General features: G+C 32.5%; 2 protein-coding genes and 1 non-coding gene across 5 annotated transcripts; 1 reads left to right on the top strand and 2 right to left on the bottom strand.

The window, feature by feature from the left end:
• Nucleotides 1-1583: 1583 nt before the first annotated feature.
• On the bottom strand, nt 1584-4802 carry LOC140872266 (origin of replication complex subunit 6). Its single transcript, XM_073275084.1, has 11 exons — nt 4707-4802; nt 3941-4101; nt 3790-3836; nt 3591-3695; nt 3414-3494; nt 2919-3030; nt 2748-2810; nt 2588-2675; nt 2361-2428; nt 2053-2149; nt 1584-1951 (listed from the first exon to the last, which is right to left on the bottom strand). Exons 2-11 carry the CDS (start codon nt 4058-4060, stop codon nt 1857-1859), a joined length of 876 nt encoding a protein of 291 aa, XP_073131185.1. The 5' UTR covers nt 4061-4101; nt 4707-4802; the 3' UTR covers nt 1584-1856.
• Nucleotides 4803-6767: 1965 nt separating this feature from the next.
• On the bottom strand, nt 6768-11073 carry LOC140871859 (uncharacterized). 3 transcript variants are annotated; one of them, XM_073274598.1, is made up of 10 exons: nt 10962-11073; nt 10596-10718; nt 9074-9271; nt 8805-8883; nt 8548-8693; nt 8230-8343; nt 7938-8017; nt 7713-7836; nt 7268-7381; nt 6768-7164 (listed from the first exon to the last, which is right to left on the bottom strand). In XM_073274598.1, exons 1-10 carry the CDS (start codon nt 11013-11015, stop codon nt 7126-7128), a joined length of 1071 nt encoding a protein of 356 aa, XP_073130699.1. In that variant the 5' UTR covers nt 11016-11073; the 3' UTR covers nt 6768-7125. The 3 variants fall into 3 exon arrangements, with proteins under 3 accessions (XP_073130699.1, XP_073130701.1, XP_073130700.1); XM_073274600.1 differs by lacking the exon at nt 10962-11073 and adding an exon at nt 10788-10936; XM_073274599.1 differs by lacking the exon at nt 7938-8017 and having other exon boundaries at nt 6769-7164; nt 7713-7844.
• A 118-nt stretch (nt 11074-11191) lies between these two features.
• TRNAM-CAU (transfer RNA methionine (anticodon CAU)) lies at nt 11192-11263 on the top strand. The gene has a single exon. It is a non-coding gene; the product is annotated as a tRNA-Met (tRNA).
• Nucleotides 11264-22214: the final 10951 nt, after the last annotated feature.

Below are 22214 nucleotides of genomic sequence, written 5' to 3'. Positions count from 1 at the left end.
ATGTTAGATTATTCATAAATATATAATTTAATAGATAACTCAAGTTCTAAACTATAAATATACATATTTATAAAAATATTTTTATTTTAAAAAACAAAGAAAATCTTCAGTTCTAAAAAACGGTCGCTTAATTGAGCTTAAGCACATTAAATCTTAAGCGAGATTAAGTGTCTGTTAAGCAAGCTTTTTGGAACACTGATTTAGATAGAATACACCCGAGTTAAAGTGGGTTCGTTAGGGTCTTCCACTGACTCGTCTACACGTAGTTTTTTTTCAAATTTCAACCAATTACTATTAGGATGCGTTTAATTTGAGAGATGAGATTGTGCAAACACGAATTAAAATGTGATTATTAATAAAATTTGATAGGATATGAAGTGCTTATGAAAAAATAATAATATTTTTTGTTTGATGGATTAAATTTAGGATTGCCTTTTTTTTTCTTTTTTTACCATGTACAAATTTATAATCCCTTCTAAAATTTAAGATTAAGAATCATTTTTAAATATCATTATTAACGGACTTAAGGATTTATAATGATTTTTAATTTTGCAACTAAACATAAGATTAGTGATCAGTATTAATAATGATATCCTCATTTATCAAGGCAAGTAAACGCAGTCTGAGCGCATTGGAAAATTCAGTCACCAGAGAGTTGGTAGAGTATGAAAACAACCATCTTTGATCTGCAAAACATTCCATTATTCCAAAGATTCGTATAAAAGTGATTGCTGGTTGAATTTGGACATTTGCCGATCCAACACTTTCTTGCTAGTTGAATTTGGATGTAAATACAAGTGAAGAGAAGGAGTTGTGGGAAGCCGGTGGTTGCATCCGACCTCCATTCAACTTTGTCTCTTCTATAATATTGTATCATCGAAATTTACAATAGCAACTCCTTTTCTAATTGATCTATCCACACCGCTCTCCTAATCCAATAAAGATCACTTTTATCATCTTTAATTGAGTTTTCTAGCTCCATCGTGATTCATCTAACTCAACTTGTGTCTTTTTCGAACTCCGTTGTCTGCCCCTTACATGTAGCGCAATAAACGAGAGATCAAACCTTTTGCATTTGACCCGTTGTGACTTGTGATAAATAAAGTGAGTTCCATTCCATAAAAAATGAAAATAGATTGATCAGTCAGATTTAATTTCTCCGATGATCAAATATAACTCGCATGTGCCACACCCAATTGGCCTTTTGACCAGCCAATGCAACGAGCTATGGGGATGGTGTACGTATGGTATCATTCAAGCCTGAGCCTGAGCTTGAGCCCGAGCCAATGCCCAAGACCAAGTCTATGTGTATGCCCCGCGTGTTCAGTTCACGGGAATGGACATTTGCGGACAATATAGTGCAAAAGCAAATCTGGGCCACGTTTGATTACGGTTAATTGGATCAATAAGAATAATAAGATCACGATTAGTTGGATCAAGTTCTTCTAGATTGAAGCATTGTATCATAAGATTGTTGATAAACGTAGCATTAGGTTCCAAACTGATGAATGAACTTAAAATTAAACCACATTATTCATGAAAACCAGTCAATTTGCATTCAACTGTTTATACATACATTCAAGTATAGCTGTAAAGGAAATTCATAAACACCCAAAGTTGGAAGTTTTTGCGATTAGTTATGTTATAAGCATGACAAGGAAAACACTGTATCTTAGAAAAAGATCTCCATGCACGTGCAGGGCCATATCATCTTTTCAAAAAAATACAACTTGTGCCTCGACTTTCGATCGGCATTATATCCAAATTTCGAACATAATCTGTCAAAAAGACTGAAGTTGAATTCTTCATGCAAATGCATGAGCCATGGATGACACAACCATGTTTTCCTCAAGATATCATGTCGTTGGTTGAACGTCAGTTGTAGCTTTAGGTAGCCTCTTCAGAAAATCAAGCGTACCTTGTTTAGTTTTGGCTCTCTTGTTAGGAGGACCTATAAATTTTAACATCACAATTATCATAAATATATTCAAGAATTGAACTGATTTTCCTTTTTTTCTTTCTTTTTTTTGGATAAAGGGTTACATTCACTACCTGTGATCTTGCTGCTGCTATTAGACTGGAGAACACAAGATTTCCACTTATCATAATCTCGTCTCTCTGTTAGTTTACGCTTCTTGTAAGCAGAAATCTGCAAGTGAATCAACCAACTTGGGGTTATAATTTGTTGCTTAAAGAGTACAGATGGGAACAAGACTCGTTCACAAATTCAGTGTTGGAAAATATTTCACAGAACCATAGAGATGGAAGTCCGATTGTGAAGGTTACTTGTTTAAGAATTACTCGGTTTTTGCAAGGAAAATGCACATAAAACTCTGCTGAGATCATTTGCAGATGATTACCTCGCCAATATCAGAACAATAGCCCCCATCCTCGACCCTTCTCTTGTCCGGTAATGCATCTAAAAGCTCTGCATCACAAGGACGAAAAATAAGAAGAAAATTCATCAATTTAACAAAAGGCATCCAGTGGAAGATTTGAATTAGTCTATCCAGCTGTCGAGAATATCAACAAATGAAGAGACTTTTGATTTAGCTTGAAGAGGCGTATCCAAGCAAATTTATATTACCTCGGTTTCCTTTAATTTCTTTAGAATCCTTCTTTTCTTTTGTCGTCCCAAAGAGGTCAAAGCATAGAGCAAGCATTGAAGTACTTACCTGAAATTGCATTGTTAAATGAACACAGAATAACAAATCATGACTCATCAAAGAGAAGCTGGTGATTCTTACAGCAGAGAATTCAGATTCTGATGTGCCAGCAAGCTCAATCAACTTAAATCTGTCTACCTTAACCTGCAGAATTTGCACAAAATAATCATTAAAAACACTTCCCACACATTTCATATGAGATGATGGTAAAATGGAAGAAAGTGTTGAGAGAATTCAAGATTCCTTTGCAACCTTGTGTTTCTTGGCACTAAGGTAGAATGCTATGGCAGTAAAAACAGGGCGACCAAAGTCAGTACTCCCCTTGCGGGAAGGGGGCAATGAAGCAAGAAACCGATCTTTGTACCTGAAAATGACCAATCGAATCTGGGAATTCCAACCAATGATAAAGCCAATAACGAGCAACATTACATCCCTATCCCCTCCCAAGAAAAGAACATAATTTGTTCACAATCCAAAAATACATTAAATTTCCGGAACTGATTTACCAGTGCCCTAGCTTGCAAATTGCAATAGACCATAATGCCATATTTAGTTCACTTAAAAATGTAACTTTCCCTACAATTTTTTCAAAAGTATATTCGCTTAAGCTTTGCTAAAACCCCCCCAAAAATCAAATCTTGATCAAGTCTTTTCAACTAATAACCAATCAAATGCATTTAATCAACTTAAAGTAATTTATAGATGATAATCAACAAGAAACCAAGCAGTGCTAAATCAAATACTTACAACGCGAGACCCTTGCGAACGAAGGGAATGAGCATGACGCATCCGAATTGAATAGCCAATTCTCGTATATCAAGATTATTCCTATCCCCAAAAACAAAAGATATTAAATCTGAATTCTGAAGTCCCAAATCAATAATCCTAGGAAAAAAAATTAGCATGAAAGATAGCAATTCTTACTTCACACCAATGCCATTCTGCATTGAATTAAAGGATCTATTATAAGCCGTTTCAGACATCCCACTCATCTTCACAGCTGCCTGTCGATCAAACATAACTTCCATCCTAACATCACAGAATTAACAAAAATCATCTCCACGAATTCAAATAAAAGTTTCCAACTCAAGAATTATAAAGGGTAAGCATTTGCGGGAATTACCTGGAAGCAGAAATCTCTAGACAAATAATGGCCTTACAAACCTCCCCCTGAAAATCAATAGACATGCATAAACAGTGTAAACTTCAAAAAAATCGCAGCATATTTCTCCAATAAATAGAAATGGGTCTTTTTTTTCCCAATGAGGGCTTACAACGCCAATGATTGAAGAATCAAACTGAATATCTGCGAGACGACGGAACTCGGCGGCTTTGCGGATGAGCTGCTTGGATTCGGAGAGGCCCAGTTTCCTGGCTATATCTGACATATCCATTTCCAAGAATTTGAATGAATTCTTGAGCCTCTTGTGGTTGGCTTTTGAAGTGTAGGCCAAAGAAAAAAGCTGAAAAACATTAGGGCTCGCTTGGTTTTGGTTTGTGTGATGGAATTATTTAGATAAAAATTGTATGAGGGATTATTTTATTTTTTTTTAGATATTAACTAACTATTCATTAGAAACAACAAGAATAGCTACATCCATCAACCGAGATGGGTAAACACCTTCAATCCAAGATATAGGTGAAGAGTAAGACAAGGCGAATTGCGCTAAACAATGCGCCGCCGAGTTCGCACTCCTACTAACATTACAAATATACTTGAATCTACTAGAGCGAAGAAGCTCGCAAATGTTAAATAACCCACGAACATGTAATGCAATGTAAAAATTTGGACAAGTCGAGTGATCGAGCATGAATCGTTTAAATACTACAGTGCTGCAATTAATAAGAGAAGATGAAGATAAACAATTCCAGTTTCCTCACAAATAAAATGAAACACATCATTCCAGAAAAAGGCCAGCTGCTCAGTTCATAGAAATTTTCAGGGATAAAGGAAAAAATCACCGCAGCAGAGAGTTTCAGCAATTTTTTCGAACTTAGAACAATCGTCGTACATTAGCCTAAGAGGAACACTCGACTTACATAAAAAAGATGAAGAACTCAGTCCAGATTTATTGTAGGAGAGCACGTATTCTTCGTTGGTCGCCGCACAAGTCTGATCCTTGTGTTTTGTCTGTGAAATTTGAGAATGAATTGGTATTTAGGGCAAGGGATAGTCCCCCAGAAAACAAAGGGATCTTGATTGTTCATGAAGCATTAACGGCGGGAATGTTGGGATTTTGGAATTTTGGCGCATTTCTCTGGCGCCAAAATTCCAAAGACTCAAACATTAAAACTGGATTTGGTTTTGCAGTTCATTTTTTCACAAGTCCCCACCTAATTTTAATAATTATATAATTAATTCCAAAATTTAAAATTAAAATTTAGAATTTTTGAGAAACAAAATTTTATATCAATAATAAATAAATAATGATTTTATAAAAATATTTATTAATTATATAATTAATTTTACAAAAATTAACGATTAAAAGAATTAAACTGATTAAATGAATTTATTTGTCATCAGTTATGTTTATAAAAATATTGGTTAACACATATTTTTGATTATTTTTTATTTTATATTATATTTTTAATTACAAAGTTGGTTAGCGCAGTTGTTGGCTTATTTTAATTTGTTTGGATTTATGGAGGTCTTTCAGTTTTATTAACAACAAACATACATGAGTTAATTCGAAAATATATTCGGGGTTTTTTTAATTAATTATATAATTGATAAATATTTTAATAAAATCATTATTTATTTGTTATTAATAGAATTTTGTTTCTCAAAAATTCTAAATTTTAATTTAAAATTTCGGATTTGAAGTTCAACTAAAAATATTATTAAAAAATAAAAATTTAATGGTTAAAAAAATTAAACCGATTAAAGAAATTTATTTGTGATCATTTATATTTATAGAAATATTGGTTTAACAAATATTTTTTTTATTTTTTATTTTATATTATATTTTTAATTATAAAGTTGGTTAGCGTAGTTGTTGGTTTATTTTAATTTGTTTGGATTTATGGAGGTCTTTCAGTTCTATTAACAAACAAAAATGAGTTAATTCGAATATATATTTGGGTCTTATTTTTTAAAAAAATTAATTATATAATTGATAAATATTTTAATAAAATCATTATTTATTTATTATTAATATAGAATTTTGTTTCTAAAAAATTCTAAATTTTAATTTTAAATTTTGGATTTTATGTCCAAATAAAAAAATTATTAAAAAAACGAAAATAAAAAACGTAATGGTTAAAAATATTAAATCGATTATATTCAAGTCGGGTTGACGTAAAGTACTATTAAAAAATTTATCAAACCGAACTCAATCCAAACATAAATCAAACTTTTACAAAATTTATATAACATATAAAAGATTATCTAAATAATGATTTTATAAAAATATTTAATAATTATATAATTAATTAAAAAACAAAACAAAAAAAAAAAAAGAAAAGAAAAGAAAGTGACTTGGGGACTTGCATTTTTGCAGGTTATGCAGTGTCCGCTTGCAACGAAGTTTTGCAATCCTCCGTCATTTAAAATATTTTTAAAATTTATTTATTTTTTAAAATTAATAATTAAAAAAAAAAAACCCTTGGTTTTGCAGTTCATTTTTTCACAAGTCCCCACCTACCCTGAAACCCCACTCAAAAGAGACCAAAAATACATGGAAAAAAAGATAGCAATCGGGAAGGCTCGAACTTGGCAAAATAGAAAATCAATAATAAGCAAATATACAAATTCTAAATTGCAATTTTTCCTTTACTTTTATAAATTTAAATCTAAAATCATGAACTTTTTAATATCATTGCCGAATGAGCAATCCCAGTGTATAAAAATCATATGATAACACGAACAAAGAAAAGAAAAATTCGGTCTACTAAATTATTATTTTTTCACCATTGGCCTTTGATATTTAAAACTTTTTTTTTACTTGCATTAATTGAATAAAATCAACGAACGTTACATTATACTGATAAAGTTCAATGAATGTTGAAACTTTTGATAATTCAACTTTAGGGAGGAAATTTTTTACTTCCGAGTTTAGAATTTGTACATACCAAATGCTTTATTCCAGCGAAAGACAAGTTAAAAATGAAATTGCACTAAATTAAACGACTTCAGTTACTAATAAAATATTTCTGTTGGGGGGAAAAACTAATACTCCCATGACCACATTACATTGCCAAATACTCCATATAATAATACTTTTACTCCTTTTCAAACATAAACATGAACACATATCTAAAATCTGGTTCTCTATCTTGAACCAAAAAAATAATAATCTGGACCACTATCTCATTTTTCAGAACAGCAGACGTTAACAAATACTGGAAATATGGCGAAACCACAATTTCGCAGCTCGTAAGTTGTCCAGGAAACTGACACAAAACGAATCCACAAAACGTCTTGCAAACCAGTATGCAACCCATACGCCTGATGTGAAACCTATGAGGAGGCTTGGCTGCTTCCATCTTCTTGAATCAACTGGAATAAAGAAGAATGTGTTACAATCTTGGATATGCGTGATGATTTATTATGTGATTTAATTGAAACAAAGGGATTCGCATGAACGTTATTTAAATCGTACCAATGAGCCAATTCGCTCAAATGCTTCCATTACTTGCGGGTTTTCCTCATCTTCATACCCCACTTGAAGTATTCGGGGTCCATTAACAGACCAGAAAGCTCTCCTACCTGCTTCCTGGAACATGCAAATAAGGGCGTGTGAAGAAGGCGGAAAATGCCTTTTGATTTGATATTATACGAGGATGTCGTCGTACATGTTCGACCTTGAACATGATATATTGCAACTAAGGGATCCTAAGACAAAAATACCGCAGCTCATTCGAGAGTAACAAGAAAAAACTCATTAAAACTCCAACTAGTGATGTTCATCTCCAAACATGGCCTAAAAGTTGGAGTCTTTCTAATGTGGTGATAAATACCAATCTATTTAGGCAAAAGAAATAACGACTACATTTCAGACTAGTTCAAGAAAAAGTTTACCCTAGTCAAAAAACAAGTTAGTTCACCTGTAACACGAGTAAATATATGGAATCCAGTGCTTGAACACGGATATCAGGATTTGCTACTGTTTCTCGTTCTATTGAGAGTGCACTCCCGAGCTCAGGTGGCATTTTAGAAATATCTTGCTCACTGTATATCTATCACATGTCAGTATATTAGAGGGCATACTGAATTAAGACGTTCATAAAGCAAAATATGCAGAAACAAGAAACTTAAGAGAAAAACCAGACTTAGATTTAATTGTCAAAGAATCAAGAAGTACAAAACAACCCAGTTGCTCACATTCAGTTGCACAGGCGCACAGCTTACCCTGTATTCACAAATACAATAATATTCTTTTTAAAAAATTACCTCAGTCAGTCATGAAAATAGCCAACGGAGGTTATTTCATAAAAATAATTTTGCACAAGGTTATTTGTGCAAATAACCCGTTTCCTTATGTGCTATTGATTTCCCATGGGTGCAAATTCAAGAGCAAGCAGCTTCAGAAAGCTAGAAAAGTTTGATTCATGCATATATAACCTTGTTTCCAGCAACTGGCAAAAGAAGTGCAGGCCACAGAAACTCTGAGATCAAAAGCAAATCCTGCAGTTGGTTATCAGCTTCAAAACAGCAGTTTCGAATGGTTCCTGACACCTGTAAAATAAAAAGAAAGATCATAGGTTGAAATTTCATTTTAAAATTATTCACTCAAGGATTCTAAAACATCAAATATAAGCTTCAAGCCAATATCCGCTCTTGGTTTCAGTCTCATTTTTATCAAGCGTGGTTTTGAAAGAAGATAACCCAAGTTGAAATTGGCTTTTCAGGGAAACCAAAAAAAAAAAAGAAATAATATACCCCTTTCTTTCGCAATGAACTAGAAGAATCAAATTGTCTGATAATTTGTTTCAAAAGTCCCCGCTTAGGGTCCAGCAGAAGCTTTCTTCCTGCTTCTTTCTGAGAAATGTTAACAAGTATTGAAGCCACGTGTTCAAAGGGATCACCTGATATAAATAAAAAAGGATGGTGCTTACATGCATGTTGGAAAAGATGGAATGTCATAAAAATTATCTTATCACCGAGGAAATCTAAATCGAAGTGAAGTTAGAACCCACCTCTTTTCTCACTAGACGAAGTACAGAATGATCTCACCAGCTTCATGACATACAGACCATGCATCTTCTCATCTCCTTGCTGAATAATCAACATTCATGACAACAATTTTAGTTATTCAGGAATTCCTACTTTTAAGAGATCAAGGGATAAGAATTTAGATTTATCAACCAACGAGGTATAATTCTCGATGGTGTCAAACAAGAATAGATTTCCGATTCACGAAGAAGTAAAAAAAAACATTAAAAGGTAACAAGAGGATAAAGGCCACCTGAAGCAAATATTCAATACCAGAATCCAACCGTGTGAGATTAACGAGTAACATGATCAGCAAGTGAGTAATGTCACAATCTTTCCGGTACAAAATATCGACTGATGTCTTGATGATGCCCATTTCGACCATTTTTTCTGCAAAAGATGGGTTTTGTGACAAATTAACAAGTGCTGCTGCTGCAGGTTCTGAAACTTCCTGAACAAATGAAAAAACAAGAAGGAATTAACAGCACAACTAAGCATTTAAAACAGAGCATATTCATGATCATTCAAAGTTTAGTAACTTGGCAAGGAGATATGGTAAACACAAATATTGAATTGTTCATCTTGATATATTACCGTTGCCAACTTTAGACAAAAGGTGAGCACACAATATTGATCCTAAGACTGTGCTTGTAGGTACCACTTCCATGTGGTTGACTTTCAGTCTTATGGGTGCTTATAGTGGTACAAGTTTAGATTCCAAAATAGTTAAAAGGTATTCATCGGTGTTTTCCAACTCATTTCACTGCACAACAGTACACACCCACCCATCAAAAAAAATTCTCAATTTCATTTAAACCTTTAAAGAAAAGATGCTTGAAGTTGAATCCCATGGCATTGCATCACTAGAAACTTATGAGCAAAATTAATTGCGCATTTCTAATTCTCAGACACGAGCAGGACATTGTCAGTCACAAACACATATAAGAGACCTTTACAGAGTGTGCTGATGGTTTTGTACTCATTGTTGGGGGAGATATCCTAGCAATTAGTACAGAGAAATTTCAGAAAGATATAATCGATGCAAGCAAATGACACATGCTGCTAGAATGTGTTTTAATTGAAGCAGATTAAGAAGAAATAAGAATGAAGATTAATTTCTGAGGTGAGAAACACACATTATCAACCAAAGGTACTTCCAATTTGAGAACAAGAACCCTGAAAAGATAGGACTCACATCACAATTATGAAAACTGTTTTCCCTCTTCTTCTGTGCATCTTTACACAGTTATTCTTTTTTATTCTTTAATATCATTTAATCCCTTCCAATCTGTTGTAAATTCAAGAGGGTTGAATCAATCCCAGCACACTTTCTTTGCCACCACTAAAAAATGTATGTCAGAAGCTATCATTGGTTTACTAAACTATTCATCGGATTTCAAAAAGCTATGAACTAAGAGTCCATTTCGATCCTGAAATAAAATAATAATAATACTTTAAATCGATCAAACCCGTTTAAAAATCCTTGAGGTCCGTCAATTTAAAACTCCTCAGCTACCAATTTCAACTTGCCCTTCCATTTTTAACTTCTTAATTAGTATAATAAACTTTAAATTCTAAAAAAAAAAATTAAAAAAAAAAAGAAGAAGAAAGCAATAACTTGATATTCATCACTTAAATTATCTCTCAATTCCATTAATCTCATCATCTCATCCAAGCATAAGCTAAATTACTGCAACATCAAGGCTCAGGAAAGCTACAGTAACTTCATACTGCTTCATCAACCAAAAGTAGAAGTAAATCGTTATATTAAATACCTTATTTTCAGATAGAAGGAGAGCCAACGAAGGAAAGGAAACACTAAAGTATTTTCCAAGAGACTGCAACCCATCCTCCGACCCAGTGTAATCCCGAACAATACTAACTGCCGCCTTCCTAATCTGCACATTGCTTATAATCAATCAAATCGATAACTCACAAAAAATTCATAAAATTTGATAAAAACCCACCAACGAAAACTATTTAAAAGGCTGAAAAATACGTTCTTTATCATCTTCACCAGTAATATTGGCACATATCGTACTCAAGCATCAATTAAGTATATTTCTGGCATGTAAAGATGAGAGAACCAAAACCCAATTATTATTTTTTTCATCAAGCAAAGGCAAAAAAAAAATACAAACTGGTGGAGAAGAAGATGAGAGAAAGCCAAGGAGTTCCTCCAGCTCCGTCGCCATAGTTCCGCCGAATCGCTCGCTGCTCACAGTTTCTTGACGATTAACGAAAAAGCAAAGAGAAAATTTAAAAGCCCAATTGTTGAACTGGAACCCATGGGCTTTTCCTAGCCCAGTTTCGAGGAAAACTAGTTCTAAAATAAATTAAATATAAACAAAAACGAGTTCTTTCACAACAAATCAGAGTGGCGCAGCGGAAGCGTGGTGGGCCCATAACCCACAGGTCCCAGGATCGAAACCTGGCTCTGATAGCTGATAAATTCAGAAGCAAGCTTCCCCGCACCATCTTTTTTATTACATTTTCTTGGTATAAATTTTTTTAACTTTTATATGCATATTCTCTTTATTAATAGTAAATTTTCCACTTTATTTTCTTTTGGTATAAATTTTAAAATTTTTTATGCATATTCTATTTTTTGATAAACAACACACACACGGTACATGAAAACCACACATCCACTTCAAAATTCATGATTAACCTTTGAAGGATATTCTCTTTTATTAATAGTAAATGTTATAATTATTTTTGGTATAAATTTTTTAACTTTTTTATGCATATTTTATCTTTTATTAACAGTAAAATTTATTTTTTTTCTTGGTATAAATTTTTTTAACTTTTTTTATGCATATTCTCTTTGATTAATAGTAAATTTTCTAATTTAATTTTTCTTGGTATAAATTTTTTAACTTTTTTTATGCATATTCTCTTTGATTAACAGTAAAATTTCTAATTTTTATAATCATCAAATTGTACGATATATTGCGCAATTTGGACCAGCTGTTAAATCCTTTAATGATAAATTGAATATTTGAATTGAACCAAATGCCTGTCAAAAAAAAAAGGAATTGAACCAAATGAAAATCAGAAATACTCTTATATATAAGACCATTACACAAGTTAATTTTGTAAAACTAATTTTTACCCAACTAAATCAATAAAAAATATTATTTTTTACATTAAAAATATTATTTTTTACTTTATATATGAATTAAATCGATAAAAATCACAAATATAGATATATGATATTATCCCACGTAAAACTTATTCAATAAAATAATTACGGTTCTGGATTTAATTTCATTCATGTTTACGGACTCTAGACTATTCACTTCTGTCGATATCATAAAAAATAAATTTTCATTATAATAATAATAATGTGGAGCCAATATATATATATATATATGAAAACTTAAATAGATAACACTTTATTATATTCTTTTAGTTGAGTTTGTCGTTTTACGTCACTTCATATAAAGACCTGGGTGCCAGGTCAATCGTGCTGCATTAATGACCACTTTGAAAAAATCTTCTTCCATGCATAGTTATTTTCATACCATTAAAGTCTTGCTCAAATTACTTGCATTGGTAGCCAATTCAGACATTAAAGCACATCGATCTCTTAGTAATTACAATTATTTCATCTCAACAATTATCTCTTTACCTATTGTACTTATGGATTTGATACAGGTAACAATTAAATAGGGTATGTCTCATGAGAGACAGTATGCGGTTCGTGAGACGGTTTGATTTAGATCATATTTATAATGAAAAGTAATAATTTTGACATAAAAATTAATATTTTTTCATTAGTCGGATCAAATAAGATATCCGTATAACAAAAATGACCCGTGAAACTGTGTCATACAATTTTTGTAAATTAAATATCGTACCGAATGTGTGGCTTGCCTCACGTATATATTTGGATTTCCGAATACATCCTTTGTGAATCCCTACCATTTTTGCAACATCATACGTCTCATTTTTTTTTATCTTTAATTAGTATACCTTGGAGTTCTAAAAAAATTTACATATATTTTCACTTAAATGCATGTATCGAGATGTTTCGTGTTTGATGGTGGGTTTGGGAGTAGAATATTCAAGCCACTGGAATAAAACATACGGCAAGTTAATTATATCCAAACTTGACCTGTACGTAGTTTTGGTGGGAGTTGTGTCATAAAACCCATAATTAATTGCTTCTTTTTATACAAATTAATTTGACTAGCTCGTACGTAGTTTTTAATATATATATATATATATATATATATATATATATATATATATTTAATCTTTTATATATCCTCACATAAAAATTTCCATATTCTCATACTGCATCATTGCCTCCAAAAGAACATATCATAGTCTTTAGAGATGTAAACGAGTCGAGCCGAGCTTTTGAATGTTCAAGCTTCGTTCATTTATAAACGAGCCGAGCCCGAGCTTATTTAACGAATATATTCATGGCTCACGAGCTTATTCGAGCTTTTATCGAGCCTAAACGAGCTTAATATATTTAAACTATAAATTTAAATATTCATTAAATTAATTAAAAATTAAATTATATATTTGAAAAAATATATAATATTATTATTAAAATTTATAATTTTATTCTAATAAATTAATTTTTATAGATTTTTCAATATTTTTCATAAGTAAAGTGTAAATTTATAAATTAAATATCAATACTATTATTTTTCGTCTAAGAGATGACTTACGAGCTTGTTAACGAGCCTGTTAACGAGCATGTTCACGAGCTAACAAGTCGAATATTGTAAAGCTTGAGTTTGGTTCGTTTGCCTTAACAAGCCTCATTAAACGAGCCCGAACGAGCCCGAACGAGCTGAGACTCGAACAGTTCGCGAACTGTTCGTCTCATTTACATCCCTAATAGTCTTCACACGTACGAGTGTATATATGTTAGCTAGCCTCAACTTTTATATATACTAGTAAAAAAGCATATGCGTGTGTAAAATAAAATTTATTTTTATATGTATTTTTTGTGGGTGGAGTGAGTGGGTTGTGGGAGGTTTAGTAGGATAGTGGATAGAAATGGTGAGAGGGTAAAATCGGAAACAAAAGTTGGCGTCCTCATGTTAGCAGTTACTATGTGCCTCTCAACTATTATAAAATAGAATAAATATATAAGTCTTCCGATGTTAAGAGTATTTTTGTAATTAATTTGATTTATATTAAATTAAAATTAATATCATAATTATAAAAAAATAGTGAGGGATTGAATTTTAGAGAGGGAATATGAAAATTAAGTCAATTTGACAAATTAATTGATAATTAAATTGACAAATTGGTACGTGAATTAAATATTGTAATGACTTGATTGGTACATGATTCAAATCCAATTTTACTCTCAACCTAAACAAAAAAATTATATATATATATATATAAGTGGAGTTTTTGTCATATATAGTAAAATCCCGCCAAAAATTTTAAGGGGAAAAAACACTACTTATTTCTATTTATATTTTAAATGCAACAAAACACATTTCAAATCTTTCGTACATTATATATACTAGCAAATAAGCACACACAATGTGTGTGATATAAAAAAGAGAGGAATGAATGTGTTTGAGATTTGGCCCTTAGGTGGAAAATACGGAACGTGAAAATGTGGAGAACTGGGGTGATGAGATGTGGAGTGATGGTAGTTTAGATATTTTTGAAAACAAACCAAGACACCAATTAGTTATTTTAGTATGTCCACCCTTAATAAATAGTAAAAGATATATAAATATATAATATATAAAGATAACTCACAGATATAATTGACTCAAATTTACATAGTTTATAATGTTTTGATTTGCTAAAAAATTACACTTTAAAATGTAATAAATAAATTATCATTTTAAAATTTGCTTAATCACTCTATACAAATTTATTAATTTTATGAATCCGTATATATCAAATAAATGCTTTAATATATATAATTGTTAAAAACTACTATATTACTTTAATAATACAATTAATTTAAAAGATTTAATAATTAGATATAAAATGTACCGTAAATAAAATAATTACCTAATTTTCTTTTAACATTGAAAAAAACTTTCAATTATAGAATACAAGATTATAATTAATAATATGAAATATTGAGCACGAATGGAAATAGAACATTATTAACAAAAAAAATTTATTCGTTTGCAATATTTACCATATTTATGAGGTTCAAATTTGATTCATTTTAGATAATGCTTAAACAGACATAACAATTTTTTTTGATTACGTTAAATTTTTGTTTTAATTGAGATAACTCTTAAAAATAAAATAATATAGGTAAACAATTTTTCATAATCATTGCGTATATTTGTATATATATATATTATATAATTATGTAATTAAAAACTATAAAATAATTAAATAGCAAAAAATAGAATTGAGAATATTCAATTTGCTATAATAGAATACAAGATAATAATTAAAAGTATTAAAGATTTCGAACGAAAGTAAATAAAAAATTGTTTACAGTAAAATTTGATTGGTTTGCATTATTAACCATATTTATGACAAATACTTGTACGTATAATTTTAGATGCATCATATTTACCATATTATAGAGGTTCAAATTTGATTCATTTTAGATCATTCTTAAACAGACATAACAATTTTTCTTGATTACATTAAATTCTTATTTTAATATAGATAACTCTTAGAAATAAAAGAATATAGAAAACATAAAAAACAAATTATATAATATTTTTCTATCTACATTTTATAAAAATAAATACAAAACTACATAATATAGATTTAGTAAGATTCAAAACCATATAAATATTTAAATATATTTATATACACATATCTCCAGAATCTTTGCATATGTTTGTATACATATTATATAATTATGTAATTAAAAATTAAAAACTATACAAAACCACTAATTATTTTTCGACCTTCAATTAAAAACAATAAAACCAAAAAAAAACAAAAATATAGTATTGAGAAGATTCAATTTGTTAAAATAGAATACAAGATAATAAAAAGTATGAAAGATTTTGAAATGTAAATAGAAAATTATTTACAGTAAAATTTTATTGGTTTACAATGTTAACCATATTTATTGCAAATACTTATTTTATTCTAGATACATAATATAATATAGATTTATAAATATTCTAAACTGTATAAATATTTACATATATTTATCTACATAGATATATTTATGTAATCTCAGTAATTAAAAAAGGTACAAAATAACTAATAATCTTTCCGCCGATAATTAATTAAAAACAAAAAAATTAAAAAAATAACAAAAATAGAGAACATTTTCAATTTTGATTTGATCCCAATTATTATATTGTATAAATATATTTAACATTTACGATCTAGAGTTATTCTTCAAATAGTCACCACATAATTACCATTCAGTACAGACAAAATGACATCATTGTTTCGAGTTATTCGTGATATAAATCTTTCAGACTGACATTGGGCGCTGAAGTTAAGATTAATACACTGTTACGATCTACCTCGATACCAAAGCAAGGAAAAACCGGCAATGGAGTGTATATTCTAAGATATTGAGGTACACGAACTTTATGTGATTTATATTTATCTTCTATTAAAATTCCAGTTGTTATGATTTTACTAACTTTTTGATATTTATTTTTATCTTCAACCTCACTTTGATTTATTATTTTTTTCTCGATTTCAAGGAACGCGCATACATGCAACTATCAAAGATAATGTCATTGACAAATTGAAACCAATACTCAAAGAAGATCGTCTTTATGCTATCAAAAATATGATAGTTGCGCAAAATAAAATAAAAATCAAAACCACGTCGAACAATTACAAAACTAATCTCATCGATAAAACCAATGTTTGCGAAATAGAAGATCACAAATTTTCGTCAAAGATATTTGAATTCAAGAACTTCAAAGATTTGACGAGCGCAGAAGTCATCTATGAATCTGAAATTTTTGGTATGTTAATTACTCTTGAAGTATCGTGTATTTTAATGATCTTAAAATTTATTATTATATGAGGTTTGATCCAAAATAATATGACAAATATATCATAATTAGTGAGATTTCTTCTGATATATTTACGGCACATATTTTTTTAACATTTGATCCCTAGGTTCAAGATTCAAGTGAGAGTTGTTGACATCACTGAAAATGCAGTTTTCTTACTCTAGGATAGTTCTTGTGCTTAACTTTTTGAAAAAAACGGCATTAGAATTGAAGACTGAAATGAAAAATCAGGTTTTCATTATAACTTTATGATAAGATAAGGTATAATTTTTTTATAGACGTTTATCAAACATTAATCCTGCATACATTATTTCAGGTATCGATGCTACAGAAATTCCAAAAGAATTTGATTATATAGCTAATCAAAATATTATGTTCAAATTTCAAGTGAGAAACTATATATCAAATTTGTGGATTTAATGGAATATACATTGTCATCATGAAACTTGTAACAGACTCTAATGTCCTGAAAAAATATGGTGGAAAATTTTTTGAGAGTTAGGTTTAATAATCTTTCCTTTAAGAATCATTATTTTAAATTTAATATATTGATTGTTGAGATTATTGGATTACTACAGGAATCAAATTTGTTTTCTAAGCTGAAAAGGACAGAAACTGGAGATAAGGAGGTAATTATCATAAAATTAAAGATAAAACTGCAATTTTGGTCATGTATCTTTGCTACTTTGCGATTTTGGTCCTCTATATTTTTATATTTCAGTTTTAGTTCTGCATGTTCTGATTTTTAGCAATTTCGGTCATTTTTATTCGAAAATGCTGACGTGGCACTGTACACATCAGCTTCACATCAGCACTGCATTGGTGCCACATCAGCGCCACATCGAAAAAAGAACTAAAATTGCCAAAACAATAAAGATACCGGACTAAAATTGAAATCTGAAAATTTAGAGGACCGAAATCGTAAAGTGACAAACATACAGGACCAAAAAAGCAATTTTCCCTAAAATTAAGTATAACATGAAAATTTATTTGCTACATTAACAAATATAAATTCTTTTTTTCGACAAGTTCTATCGTTGGAAGATGAAGTTTCTTCAACCTTGAAATCTACAGGCAAAACAATAATTTCGGCAGATGGTTTGAAGGATTCTACTTTGAAAAGAACACTGATGGATGAGTTCTCCTCATCGGCGACAAAAACAAAATAAAATTAAAAGCTACCATCAAACAAGAGAAGGAATGAAATATTGTTCTTTTAATAAAGAGTGTTTAATAGTCTATATTCTATATATAAACGGAAACATCTACGTTAATACCACCACTATTTTAAACAAAATTTAATCTGATAAATAACAAAAACTTCTTAAGCTTTCATTATTACCTCCATTATTTTAAATTTTAAAAAAAATATGAGAGAAAATATTTTAAGATTGGGATGGAAGAAAATAATTTATGCATTCCAAGTACCGGATTTTTTTCCCTATATAACACTGTCTATAATAAAATCCAGAATTATCTATGATAAGTAAAATAAGAAATACTTTATAATATCGAAACTTAATGAATGCTATCTACTAATAATTAATGTTCGCATAAGATAATCATAATGACGGAAAATATCTTAATTCTATGATACAATTCCATAATATTTTCTTCGTCTTTGTTTTTATAATTAATATAAAACTTATCAATCAAAATTTGAAATAATCAATCAATTTAATCAACTTTATATGCTTTTAAGTTTCAATATTGTAAGTAGACCATGTTGGGATCGGTTCAGAGGGTAGAGGAGGGGGTGAATACACTCTGAAACTTATTTTCTTTTTTTTCAAAATGATCAAGTGAAGTTTAGTTCACTTAATCTGTTTTCTCAACTTCTAAAATGGTTTGAACAACTTAAATAGTGCGAAAATAGTTCAGAGGTTTTAGTGATGCAAAGGCAAGTTATAACACGATGTATGAGCAATATGTAAGATAAATATGCAGTAAAGACTGAGGCACGATTTATGGAAGTTCTAAGGCTTAATCCTTCTACGTCTCCCCTTCTTCCACTTAGGAAGGAATTCACTAGAAGACTTTGGTTATTACAACGTCTTGCAATACACCCACTTCAGACTTAGGACTTATCCAATGCCTAATCCAAAACTCCTAGATTTACACAGATAAGATTCTCAGTTCTTATCAGACTGGTGGAAGCTTTCAGAGTAGCTTCAAGTCTCTTCAATAATGAATACAGTCCGGTTGAGCTTCTCAAACTGCAGAGCGGTCGAGAGGCTTGGAAACCCTAGGATGATCCTTGAAGATCAGATATGTAAACTGTAGGCGAGGGTTTATTTGAGCAGCAAGTGAATGATCTTGTAAGTGTGCTCAAGTATTGCTTCAGTATATCAGATGAGGACTTCTGATAGTATTCAAGTGATTGAGTTGATTGAGATTTTTCGTGTTGCTTGTCTTCTTTTTTTGTCTTGAGCAATCTTCCCTTTATATAGGTCAATCATCAACGTCTTTATTTTGAACGTTCTGGTGCTGCATTGAATGCACATTTAATGCTTCATAAATGCATTGATGATTCTGCATGAAGATCGTACTCTTCTTTAAATGCAGACAACTTCCAGGGTCCAAAACTGGTATAAACGGTCGAATGCTTTATCTGTAGCCATTCTGCATTTTTGCCATTTTAGTGCAACCTGTTGTCTCGATGCAAGAGTCAACAGATCTTCTGATACGCCGGTTCTGCTTTTGATAAAAGATCTTGCAAAGAACGTCTTGTCTCAAGTATTTGTCTTGAGATATCTTGATAAACAGTTGACTTTCTTCCGGTAGAGAGATTTATCCTCTGCTGGTTTGAATAATCAGTCGATAGGCTTGTGACTGCAACCGGTCGAGAGACAAAGGCGGTTGACAAGCTTCTGGTAGATAACTTGAAGGGTTTAGACGGTTGCGGTAGGAGTTGTAGTAGATTCCTGAAGTACAAAAGATTGGTAGCACATTCCTATACAATGAGTTGTTGTTTGTTATCACCAAAATGTCGGATTCAACAATTTCCCCCTTTTTGGTGATGACAAAACTTAAGTGCTCCAAGAACAATATGAAAGCATTAAAATGAACTTCATTGAGAGAATGAATTTCATTAATTACAATAAGCATTCTTATTACACCTACTGAAGAAAAACAAAAAAGAGATGCAGCTGCGATAAGTAAAGAAGAGACAAGTTGTTCATCTTTTGAACCAACTGGCTCCTCCTGACCTATCGCCTTCTCTTCTTCTTATGTCGGCTTCTTCCTCACGTCTTCTTGCCTCTGCTGCTCTTCGTTGCTCTTCTTCCCCCTTTTTGGCATCACCTTGGTTGAGTCGAAGGATGATCTCAGTGAGTTGAGTGCCAAGGCAGGCTTGCATAGTATCAATTTTTGCATCTAGTTGAGCAAGTAGAGTAGCTTGCATAGTGTCCATCCGATCATTCAACTGCCTATGAAGGCGGTTTTCGGATCTTACAACTTGTTCGGAGACGGTAGAGAGCGTATTGATTTGAGTGCGATGATGGGCAGTGATCTCTTTGGACAGGTGAGCAAGGTCTCGAGACACGGTCTCAAAATGCCGAATCATCGTCTGGCGTGAATTTTCAACCGATAAGGATGAGTTTGTGATGTCTTGTGAGAAGGATCGAACTGTTTGCATGAGCTCATGAAGCCTATTTATCAAAGTGTGATCCAGAGCTGCGGCCATGGCTTCAATTAATGAGTCATCAATCGGAAGCATTTGACTCTGTGTGTCATTCCTTGGTGAAACCGGGCCAGACTCAAGATGATGTGGTGCTGGTGATCTGGCTGGTGAGCTAGCTGATGGACCTTCCAATAGTGGTACAGTTGGAGATGTAGGAGTCTCGACTGCAGCCAAGATGGTTGGTGGAGTAGCAGGATCAGCACTCGGTTCATCCATTAGGAGATCTTCCACAAACTTTTCAGTAGATGGAGACGGTTGAAGTGCTGGGTCAGCATCAGTCATTGGTTGTTCTGGAGGTGCAAGTGATACAATAGTGCTTGGTATCTCTGTTGGGGGCACTACTGCTTCACTGTTGCAAGGGGCTTCGGTCACAGAGGTGACAGAAATCTCTTTTTCAATCACTTCGAAAGAATCGTGTGGACGACTGGGAGAGGTGTGAGCGGTCGTCGCTGGAGATGAGTGAGCAGGCACAGCTGCTTCCGGTTGAATTACTACTTGGACTGCGGTTGAGGCGGGGTCGACCGATGAAGATGCTCCCACAATCGATCCTAGAGCGGATGACTGAAACAGGTCAGCAGTGATGAGACCGGTCAGAATCCTATCTGAAAGAGTAAAAGCAGAGACGTCTTCTTCACCCTGATCTTGGGTAAGAAAAGTCTTCATCATCACCTGTGCTTCCAGTCCATAAGCCTGTAAACAAGCTGCTGAAGCTGCCGTGTTTACGTTGTTAAGAGCTTGGAAGTGCTGAAGTAGTTGAGTGATTTGACGTAGACTATTCTGTAGTCCAGTCAGAATCACAAAGTCATCGGCGGCGGTAGGACTCTTGGATTTGAAGTTCTTGACACGCTCATTAATCAACAGAGATAACAGGCTTCCTCGAAGCTTCAAGTCGATGAGCTGTCTTCTTCCCAGAGCCTCCACGATGTCTTTAGTGTCAGCAAAAAGAAGCATCTTTTGCTCAATAACATTCAGAGATTTCCACTTAGGAAATATTTGAGCAAGCGTCAGGTGAGTACGGGAATGATGCCATCTGTCAAAGCGTTGTAGGTGACGCTTGACAGTGCGGAGAACGTGAGAGATGATCAAGTTGAGCTCTACAGTAGCTGCTGGTTGAGCCTTAGGTGAGTAGATCATCACACCTTTCCCTTTGTCCTTGGGATCAGCGAGAGTGACCTTTGGAGTTGATGAGGCACCTTCCCTGATTATCACACCCTTGGTAGGACGTGGAGCAGTAGTAGCAGCAGTGGTAGTAGTCGCAACCGTTGGCAGAATTGGTGTTGGAACGGTAGGAGCAAGTCCAGAAAGAGACTTTAACTTCTTGTGCTGCCTCTTCTTCTCGCCTGCAGGCGTGGATGACACAGCTGCTTTGGAGACATAAGGAGATGACTTGCTGAAGGCTTGAATCAGTGGAACGTTCTCACGTGATTCGTCTTCAGAGTCAGTCTCTATGATAAGTTGACGCTTGGCAGATTTCTTGGTATGGGCTGGCTGGGCCGCTACCGGAACTGTTGAAAGCGGTTGAGTGACAGCAATAACACTTGCGGTTGAAGGCAGAGTGTCGACCGCAACCTCTTTCTTGTTCAGAAACTTGAAGATTGTAGACTTGTTGAGCCATTTGGTGGGATGCAGAGGCTCAGTCTTGGAGAAGTCTACTCCAAGGACGCTCAAGATGTGGCAAATTTGCAGAGCAAATCCCTCGGATTGCCCTTTTCCCCTGATCATTTTACATAAGGTAGTGAACAATATGTCTGACC

Source organism: Henckelia pumila, unplaced genomic scaffold (assembly GCF_033568475.1).
Source record: "Henckelia pumila isolate YLH828 unplaced genomic scaffold, ASM3356847v2 CTG_461:::fragment_3, whole genome shotgun sequence".
NCBI classification, from domain to species: Eukaryota; Viridiplantae; Streptophyta; class Magnoliopsida; order Lamiales; family Gesneriaceae; genus Henckelia; species Henckelia pumila.
This window is presented reverse-complemented; position numbering and strand designations above follow the sequence as displayed.

Excerpts from the sequence above, each read along its gene's own strand:
- LOC140872266 (XM_073275084.1), bottom strand. The coding sequence starts at position 4,060 with ATGGATATGTCAGATATAGCCAGGAAACTGGGCCTCTCCGAATCCAAG. Across the intron at positions 2,811-2,918 it reads TTAGTGCCAAGAAACACAAG|GTTAAGGTAGACAGATTTAA; the intron begins GTTGCAAAGGAA and ends CAAATTCTGCAG. Across the intron at positions 2,429-2,587 it reads AGAAATTAAAGGAAACCGAG|AGCTTTTAGATGCATTACCG; the intron begins GTAATATAAATT and ends CTTGTGATGCAG.
- LOC140871859 (XM_073274598.1), bottom strand. The coding sequence starts at position 11,015 with ATGGCGACGGAGCTGGAGGAACTCCTTGGCTTTCTCTCATCTTCTTCT. Across the intron at positions 10,719-10,961 it reads TCTCATCTTCTTCTCCACCA|ATTAGGAAGGCGGCAGTTAG; the intron begins GTTTGTATTTTT and ends AGCAATGTGCAG. Across the intron at positions 7,837-7,937 it reads TCTTTGACAATTAAATCTAA|TGAGCAAGATATTTCTAAAA; the intron begins GTCTGGTTTTTC and ends ATAGATATACAG.